The 10,779-nt window shown below is 34.2% G+C and overlaps 1 protein-coding gene across 1 annotated transcript; it reads left to right on the top strand.

The window, feature by feature from the left end:
• Positions 1–948: 948 nt before the first annotated feature.
• On the top strand, positions 949–4,132 carry tob1b (transducer of ERBB2, 1b). The gene is given in 2 exon segments (NM_212974.1): positions 949–1,030; positions 2,029–4,132. A coding segment is annotated over 1 exon segment (969 nt). The 5' UTR covers positions 949–1,030; positions 2,029–2,132; the 3' UTR covers positions 3,102–4,132.
• The last annotated feature ends 6,647 nt before the right edge of the window (positions 4,133–10,779 follow it).

Genomic DNA, 10,779 nt, shown 5'->3' with positions numbered 1-10,779 from the left:
TAAGCTGCAATCATACAGCTCGATTCAGATAAATTATTAAATAAATTATTAAAATAATAAATGTATTTAAATGTATAAACAAGCAAACAAATGAATAAACCAGTTAATCAACACAGTACAAAGAATATATATAATAAATGTAAACTAAATGCAGGATAAATATTTAATACAAATAATATATATTTATTTTTTTACCCAGAAAAATAAATGTAAATCTTCTACAGAAAGACATTTTATTTTGGGGTCCCTCGCAGAGGATTATTATATTTGGGGGTCCACATTGAAGACCCTGAACAAGCGTGTGTTTGCATACACGCTGATGACGAAAACACGGCCAGCCAATAGCTGAGGAAGACCTGTCGACGCAAAACACACACAAACGACAAATCACAGCCCAGTGGACAAATGACCAGAGTCCCTCCGCGCTCTATTCAACCTGCTGAAATCAACACACATTCAGCATTCTCACAGCATTTAATACTGTCAGGAGCTCGTATGAACACACAACACTGGAAACAGATTTATGAGGGCTTAAGGAGTTTTCCATAAACCATAATAAAACAGGCGATGTATTATAGTGTTTAGATCTGCGTGTGGGAGGAAGATACTTAATACATAACATTTAACGCCAGCCTTGAATGTACTTCACGCTTATTGGTCACGAGGCGGGACGCTTTGATTATTGACGCGGCGCAAAGCCAACCAGAAAGGTGAATTCAGAGGCAAACATGTGACGTCAGCGCGCTCGTCCAATCGTTAGCACCGCTGGGGTTTTGACCTCTGGAAACCGCATCACCGCCCACATCATGTCCGTGGCGGAGGAGCGCTATAAAGCAGATCCAGAGCCGAGTTTAAAGGGCAGAGTTGTAAAAACTCCCAGGCAGTGGGGAGTCGGATTGCCTGACAACAGACTTTAAAAGACAAATCAACATAAAATCGACTAAATCACATCCATGCAACCCAACTGGAATATTCCCGTCGACATCTGTTAGCTAGCAACCGAAGCGGAGAAGAAACACGGTCGTTTAATGTAAGTATCTGGCGCTGATGTGATCATTCAGTAAATACATCGCTGCATTTCAATGTCATTTCCTTAAAGGGGTAGATCATGACAATATAGCTGACAGTCGAGCTCGGTGGAGCACGAAAAGACGATATAACCGGTTTATTGTATGGAAATAAGACGCGTCGACGGTTAAAGACCGAGGATCTGATATAATCATTTTTTAGATGAGTTTCAGTTAGCTATCGCTTCAAGACGGTGATCATTAATATTCTGCTTGATATGAGAGCTGGATGTGTTTGATAAATGGTTCGTTTCATGATGAATTCGCCTCATAGTCATGTGAGCCCCTCTCTCTCTCCTATATGTGTATGTATGTGTGTGTGCGCTTTACGGAAATGTGTGATCAGGGCAGTTCTCAGCTCTGCTGACCACACGACAATCCCAAAACATCCACCGTGCCAAAGTTCATTCCGTCAGTAAGCGTTCATTTGCTGTTTGTTTTGCTCGTTTATTTCGCTCCTGACCGCGTCAAAGCATCCAGAATGTTCTCATTCCATATTCATCATAATAATGGCCGCGTCTCAAACCGAGCGTTCGACGCTCACCGGGGTTTAAAACACGCCCGACGCATGTTTACAGCGGAATCTAACAAATATACATGTCGAAAATTGAATCCAGTGTGTATCGTATGTTTATTCGATCACACATACTAATTTGGTCAACATATACACACGCCCCGAGCGGAGCTGCACGCCATTGGTCGCGACCGTCGGGAAATCCGATCGCCGATCTGTTGCGCAATATCGCCTGGCTGTGTCGCATTGTGCTCAGATGCCCTAAATTCGCATAAAAGGCGTTTTTACGCAACAGTTGACGGAATAAGCAGGCAAGAGAATCCGTGTTATGTAATCCCCCTCAGCGCTGAATTTAAAGCAGATCAGATGGAGGGTTTGATGTGTTTGTTTACATAATGTGGAGCTCAGTCTGAACACCTTGCCTTTTTTTTCTTTCCCCTTTTCAAGGAGACGATTTTTCCCATCATCCACCAGCACCCACTGATCACTACTGCCTTGGAGGTTTTTGCAGCACTCGACACTTAAAAACGCAGCTCTCGACTAAAACAGCTATGCAGCTTGAAATACAAGTAGCGCTGAACTTCATCATTTCCTATCTATACAACAAACTCCCACGGAGGCGAGTCAACATTTTCGGCGAGGAGCTGGAGAGGCAGTTAAAGAAGAAATACGAAGGACATTGGTACCCCGATAAGCCATATAAAGGATCCGGGTTTAGGTGTATCCACGTGGGCGAAAAAGTAGATCCGGTCGTTGAAGAAGCAGCCAAAGAAAGCGGACTGGACATCGAAGATGTCCGCAATAACTTGCCTCAGGACCTCAGCGTTTGGATCGACCCTTTCGAGGTGTCCTATCAGATTGGAGAAAAGGGAGCCGTTAAGGTGCTATACATTGACGATAATAGCGAAAACGGCTCCGAGTTGGATAAAGAAATCAGAAACAGTTTTAACCCCGAGGCTCAGGTGTTCATGCCAATCAGCGAGCCGGTGGGCGTGTCCTCCGAGTCTAGTTCTCCGTCGCCGCCGCCATTCGGTCAGTCGGCGTCGGTCAGTCCGTCCTTCATGCCGCAACGCTCCGCTCAGCCTTTAACCTTCACCACCGCCTCATTTGCCGCCACCAAATTCGGCTCCACTAAAATGAAGAACAGCGGCCGAAACGGCGGGAAAGTTGCACGCACATCGCCCACCAATTTGGGCCTGAATGTCAACAGCCTCCTCAAGCAGAAAGCCATTTCCAGCTCCATGCATTCGCTCTACGGTTTCGGTCTTGGGAGTCCGCAGCCACAGAAACCCTCCGCTTTGTCTCCCAACGCCAAGGAGTTTGTGTTCCCCAATCTGCAGGGCTCCAGCGCAGCATTCGCTAGCGAGAACGCGCTCAGCCCGTTGCCGTACGGCAATGCCTTCGACGTGTTCACGGCGTACGGGAACGTCAATGACAAGTCGCTCATAGAGGGCTTAAACTTCAGTCTGGGCAACATGCAGTATTCAAACCAGCAGTTCCAGCCGGTCATGGCTAACTGAGGAGCGATTGTTGGCGTAAAAAGGAAAACGAAAGGCAAAGACGCACTTGCGATGTGGAAACCAAGACCCCAGTCGTCACCGATAAGCGCATGTGCCCAAGGGTGTTATTTAATTTGATTTATTTTCTTTCTTCCTTCAATCTTGACCCCCTTGAGTTTGTACTAAAAGCTTGTGTTACACACACACACACACACACTTACACATATACACATGCACATCCAAGCCTGGTCAACACACGTCAATGTTGTCTTTTCCTTTTTTGCCAATAATGCAAAAAAAAACAACAAAAAAAACGATTTTTTACTACCTTTTTGGAAGAAAAACACTCTAAAATGTTGGGAAAAAACACAGAAGTTCAAGTTCTGGCCTCTTACAGTATTTTAAAGTGGGTAAGACTTGGCTGATTTTTAAGAAATTGGCACTACATATGAAATACCTGGGGTTACGTGGTCTCTTTTTTCTAATTGTATAATTTAATTGAGTACAGAGTTTGTAAAATATCAGAGTATATATATTGTTTCTACAACATGGTATTGCATTTATATCTTTTTACTACTCCAGTGATCTGTGATGGCTGCAGAAGCTTTATGTTATTATAATATATTTTGTTTGTTCGTTTCCTTTTTTTAAGAAAGAAATTCATCTTTAAGAAACCTAGCTCAAACTCTAAAGATTGTGTACAGGATATTCCTTCGCGTCGGGAGTTCAGTGGCGGAATATTTGCTTTTTTGAAACAAAAAGAGTTGTATTTTCTGTTAAGAGTTCAAACAGATTTTTGCTATATTACGGACAATGTAATCGTATATATTAATTTTGTACCTACATTGTGCAATACTTGATAAACAAATTATGGTATAACAAAGTATTTTGAGTCAGTGTCTTACATGTCAGGAGGGACTGAAATAGTTTATATTAAGTTTGTATTAAAATGCTTGAAAATATATGCTTGTCTTTTATTTTTTATTTTTACTTTTTATTTGACATTTGCACCCTGGCCTTTTTCAATAAAAGAAAATTTAGGCAAGAATAAAGCCCTGGTGTTGCTTTTTACTTTCTTCCTCCGTGTTCTGTAAGCAAAGTGTTTTTGCTTTGTTATATCTAATGTTTTTAAAATTGCATCCTATATTTAATGTGACATCAGCACAAAATGCATGCATTAATAACCCTCATAATGCATTCAGTTCATAAATATCTAAAAACAATGCTTATTTATAAAGGAAAGGTTGTAAATCCCCATAGAATTAACATTAGTGCAGATTTTCCTATTTAAAGTTGAATATTTGGTGCTTTTGCTTTTTGATTTTGATCATCTGATTCTGCAAATGGAGTTAATTTTGTCAGATATGTGGATAAACGTGTCAGTTTTGACTTGATATTCGCTGATAAATCAATATTTATGTATGCTATGATGTAGTTTCAAAACTAAATCAGCAATATATGTATTACTGGGAGTAATATTTATGTTCCTTAAGAATTATATTTAAAAAATTGGCTGTTTTTGAGCATTTATCATGTCAAAGAAATGTAATAACAGTCCATTCATTTAAATGCAAATAATAATGTTATATCAGATATGTTCTACTTAATTTCTAATATAATAAGGTAATATTAAGATAATAATAGTTCATAAATAGAATTATGATTTGAAATTTCCCCTCAAAAATGTGTCTAATTATTTAAATAGAGTTATAATAATGCAGTCCATGGTTAAATATTCACTGTTTTATAAAATAAAGATCTCTCAGAATGCAAAAGTTAAGCGATTCTGAGTGCATTATGGGGCTTTATTTAACTTCCAGAGGATAATTCAGAATCAAAACCAAGCCTGAATACTAAAAGATGCTGAATAATACTAATGACCTCCATTGTTATATTAAAATGCCAAATTAATACAAGTGAGCCAAAAAGTAGTCTTGCAGATTAATTGTCTCACCTAAAAATGACAAAAGCAGTTGCTGTTATTATTATTATTATAATAAGGAAATTATTAGTATTATTGAACCATTAGTATAATGGAAGCTTTATTAATAAAAGTTTCAACACAGTAGTAAACATTGCAATATTAATCAGTTGACTAAATATAACATTATTAAAATAATTGTTTGGTCTAATTAAATACAAAGAACCAGTTGGGGTAATTAAATGACAGCTGAATCGTGATTGGTTTGCATTCTTGCATATATTTGCATCCTGAATTGTAGTTGGTCTTTGATCTTTCTACACCTGGCAAAAGTCTTGTGGTGGATCTCAGCTGTTAGAGCACCAAATAATAACTCGACTTCTAGTTGATCATTTGTAACAGTGTCAGAAGGTGGATTTCTCTGCTGAATCATCTGTTGATCCCAATCATCACCAATACTGCAGAAGACCTACTGGAACCAACACAGACACAAGATTCCCACAGGAATCAGTCAAGTTTGGTGAAGGAGAAGTCATGGTTTGGGGTTCATTCAGTATGGGGTCGTGCGAGAGATCTGCAACATCAACAGTCTGAGGTATCAAGACATCTGTGCTGCCCATTACATTACAAACCACAGGAGAGGGACAATTCTCCAGCAGGATAGCGCTCCTCATACTTCAGCCTCCACATCAAAGCTCCTGAAAGCAGAGAAGGTCAAGCTGCTCCAGGATTGGATCAACTAGAAGTCAAGTTATTATTTGTTGTTCCTAAAACTTGGATAGGCCACAAGACTTTAGTCAGGTAAGTGTATTTGCATCCTGAATTACAATCATTCCTTTATTTATATGCCTAATTATAACAGGGTTTTATTCGTGCACTGATTTGCATCCTGAAATGTGATTGGCCAGTCTTATTGCAACTATTGATTGTGTTCAATTGGGGTTGTTTTTTTCTTTCTTACTTCTATATAGTCACTGTGATGAGATATCGAGACACAATATGAACCTTTAGTGGTAAATAAGGTATAAAGAGTGTACGTTGTGAACGTGTTCTGCCCCAGTGACCGCCTCTGTACAGTATGTCTCTTCAGAAATGACTGCAGGCGCTGGAATGGACTGAACATGAGTTTGTGCTGCGTTCGACACATTCCTAAAATTGCAGCGTGTGTTAGGAAAAGGTGCGGCGCAGGTGACCTTTCAAATAATTATTAAGAGCTTTCGCTGATTCACCCCGCTTTCATTTCTGTAACAACATCAGCTGACGTTTCCTCATACAAGCTCAGCTGGGTGGATTACTTATTAATTTGTAGCCAACATTAAGGATTAACATATTTATGGTAGCGTAATCTGGATTACTTTTACACTTACCCTTATTGATGTCACATACACAGACAAAACTATTAGCTCTCATGTGAAATTTTTAATTATTTTAATAACTAGCAAGTGATTACTGATCAGTTAAAACATTTCTAGTCTATAATACATTAGATTAACAGATTTATAGTACCGTAATCTGGATTACATTTAGATTACTTTCATGCTAACCCTTTTTTATGTCTAATAATGTAATTATTAGCCCTCATGTGAGTTTTTTGTTAATACCTGATTGTTACAGATCAGTTACAAAATGTGTAGTCAGCTATATAACAGATTAACACGTTTAAAGTACCGTAATCTGGATTACATTTAGATTACTTTTACACTAACCCTTATTGATGTCACATACATAGACAAAACTATTAGCTCTCATGTGAAATTTTTAATTATTTTAATAACTAGCAAGTGATTACTGATCAGTTACAAAATGTGTAGTCTGTAATATAATGGATTAACACGTTTAAAGTACGGTAATCTTGATTACATTTAGATTAGTTTTATTCTAACCCTTATTTGATGTCAAATACAAAGACAAAATATTAGCCCTCGAGTGAAATTTAAATTCTTTTAATAACTAGTTACTGATTACTGATCATTTACAAAGTTTCTAGTCTATAATACAATGGATTAACAGATTTATAGTACCGTAATCTGGATTACATTTAGATTACTTTTATGCTAACCCTTTTTTATGTCTAATAATATAATTATTAGCCCTCATGTGAGTTTTTTGTTACTGATTATTACTGATCAGTTACAAAATGTGTAGTCTGTAATATAACAGATTAACACGTTTAAAGTACCGTAATCTGGATTACATTTAGATTAGTTTTATTCTAACCCTTATTTGATGTCAAATACAAAGACAAAATATTAGCCCTCGTGTGAAATTTAAATTCTTTTAATAACTAGTTACGAAATTGGTAGTCTGTAATATAACAGATTAACACGATTAAAGTACCGTAATCTGGATTACATTTAGATTACTTTTATGCCAACCCTTATTTCATGTCAAAAATATAGACAATATATTAGCCCTCATGTGAAATTTTCATTCTTTTAATAACTAGTTACTGATCAGTTACAACGTTTGTAGTTATTAATACAATAGATTAATACATTTAAAGTAACCTAATCTGGATTACATTTAGATTACTTTTACACTAACCCTTATTGATGTCACATACATAGACAAAACTATTAGCTCACATGGGAAATTAAAATTGTTTTAGCTAATAACTAGCAAATCATTATTGATCAGTTACAAAATGTGTGGTGTGTAACATTACGGATTAACACATTTCAAGTACCGTAATCTGGATTACATTTAGATTACTTTTATTCTAACCCTTATTTGATGTCAAATACATAGACAAAATATTAGCCCTTATGTGAAATTTATTATCTTTTAATAACTAGTTTTGAAATTTGTAGTCAGTAGTATATAGATTAACACACTTAAAGTATCGTAATCTGGATTACATTTAGATTACTTTTATGCTAACCCTTATTTTAGGTCATATAGACAAAATTATTAGCCCTCATGTGAGTTTTTTTTTAATAACTAGCTACTGATTATTACTGATCAGTTACAAAATGTGTTGTCTGTAATATAACAGATTAACACGTTTAAAGTACCGTAATCTGGATTACATTTAGATTACATTTATGCCAACCCTTATTCGATGTCAAATACATTGACAAAATATTAGCACTCAAATGAGATTGTAATTCTTTCAAAAACTCGTTACAAATTACTGATCAGTTACAAAAAATTTAGTCATTAATATAATGGATTAACACATGTGTATTCATGTAATCGTGATTACTTTTACACTAGCCCTTATTTGATGTCAAATACATAGACAAAATTATTAGCCCTCAAATTAAATTATAATTATTTTATTAACTAGTTACTGATTACTAATCCATTACAAAATCGATCAGCATTTTAACAGATTAACACATTTAGTGCCGTAATCTGGATTACATTTAGATTACTTTTATGCTAACCCTTATTCGATGTCACATACACAGACAAAATTATTAGCCATAATGTGAAATTTTAATTCTTTTATTAACTTGTTTATTGATTGCTAATTAGTTACAAAATTAGTAGTCAGTACTATAACTCATAACACTTTTACAGTAATGTAATCTGGATTACATTTAGATTACTTTTACATTAATCCTTATTTGAAGTCACATACATAGACTAAACTATTAGCTCTCATGTGAAATTTTTATTCTTTAATAACTAAATACTGATTACTGATCAGTTATAAAATTTGTAGTCAGTAATATAACAGATTAACACATTTAAAGTACCGTAATCTGGATTACATTTAGATTACTTTTTACGCTAACCCTTTCTATATGATCATATATGATGTTTGCACTAGAAACAAGACAAAACTTCTAAGAAAAGCATTTTTTTTTGGAGTGTACTTTGTGTTGCGTCTTATTGTGTTTGAGCTCAGTTTTATTGCAGTATCACCAGCATTACACTCTCAGTGTCCACTTTGTTTTTGCAGCTGAAGTGTAAAGCCTGTGTGAGCGCCAGCGCTGAGATCATGCCTTTCACAATGTGCGCTTGTTTATTTTTAATCCCGCACTTTGAGACGTGGACGCCGATATAGCACCATCTGCTTATCTCCAGAGTGTTTTGGCACTGGGAATTATTTTGGTGGCAGCTTAAGCATATCACATGCTCATCCGTGAAGAGGAAAACCAGGATTCTGGACTGGGATAATGGGTTTTTGCTGTTGTTGAATAGACGAGGATGAAATTACATGGAAAAACACTACAGGGAGCTGGGATAATGGGATAACTAATTTGATCTGATATCAACACTATGGAAGATGCACAAATAAAGTATTATTAATAATAATATTGATAATAATAATGCAGTTCGGTCAGTTTTGACCAGGAAGAGATTTACCAAAATGTCTGAAACAAATAGCTATTTATTATGAAAAAAACACTGCACAAATGTATTCATTTTAGTATTTAAATGGATATGTAATTTATTTTTATTAATTTTAATTTTAACATTTATTTATAATGGAGAGAAACACTGCCATAGCTTTTTAGGCCCTCAAAAGTAATTTTATAATTGTTTTTTGTTCACTATTTAAATACATTTATTATTTATTTATAATATTTATGTTTATTTATTTATTTAAAAATATATTGTTTATTATGTATTTTGCTTTATTTCTTTCATTCTTTAATAAGTTGATTGAGTTATATCTATTTATTAATTTTAATACATTTTATTATTTTTTGTTTATTTATTTAAATGTATTTATTAATTTTAATAAATATTATTTATTAATTTAGCTTATATTTATTTATTTAAAATTTATATCTATTCATTTTAATAAATAATATTTTAGATTTTATTTATTTTTTATATCTGTTTATTTATTTTATTAAATATTTATTTAGCTTATATTTATTTATTTGTTTATTTATTTTAATAAATATTTATTTTGCTTATGTTTATTTAATATTTATTTATTAATTTTAATAACTATTGTTCATTATTTATTTAGCTAATAATTGCTTATTTGTTTATTTATTTAATATTAATTAATTTATTTTAATAAATATTGTTTATTATTTAGCTATTATTTATCTATTTAATATTATTCATTAATTAGTTTTCTTTCGGCTGAGTCCCTTTATTAATCTGGGGTTCGTTATACTTATATATAAGTATTAAAGTAAATTTCTAAATTGTTATAATTCACAAAAAATATCAATAATACTGCAGTGCTTTAATAAGTGCATTCAAATCACGGTAAAAGCAAAGAAATGCATACATTTCTGGTCATATTGGATGTGAGGCAAACTTCCATTCCGGACCTGACCAGTGTTTATTATTGGTTGAAGAGACGCCAAACCTGTAGGCAAGGATATGTTACATGCATGAAGAAAAATACAGAATATTGCAATGAAAAGTCGAGCATTATTCATAACTATAAGCCACATTCCATACAATATTGAAACCATTTCCTGAGAATCAGGTCCAATCTCTTGTGTTTAAAGGTATACAAATCAATTCCATAGTTTGTACATCTACTGTATTGAAAAATCAGAATGAGATCACTTGAAGAATCTCAGGATTTATGGTGTACAGTTGGGTGTTTGGGTAAAATCTTTGTTGTTTTATTCTTTGTGCTACTGTAAATACTGCTTCCTAATTTACATGTAATATCGGGCTTGTTTCTTTGGTGCATTTTGCATGAAATTAACATAATTTTCAGAATAACAACAAAAAAAGATTCACAGACATCTTTATTAATTGTTGTAATTTTTTAAATATTAATTTAAGACAATATCAGTGTTTTAACATCATAATATTTTTAATTAACTGAGATGTGTTTTTTTATGTATC

This window comes from Danio rerio, chromosome 12 (assembly GCF_049306965.1).
Source record: "Danio rerio strain Tuebingen ecotype United States chromosome 12, GRCz12tu, whole genome shotgun sequence".
NCBI lineage: Eukaryota > Metazoa > Chordata > Actinopteri > Cypriniformes > Danionidae > Danio > Danio rerio.
This window is presented reverse-complemented; position numbering and strand designations above follow the sequence as displayed.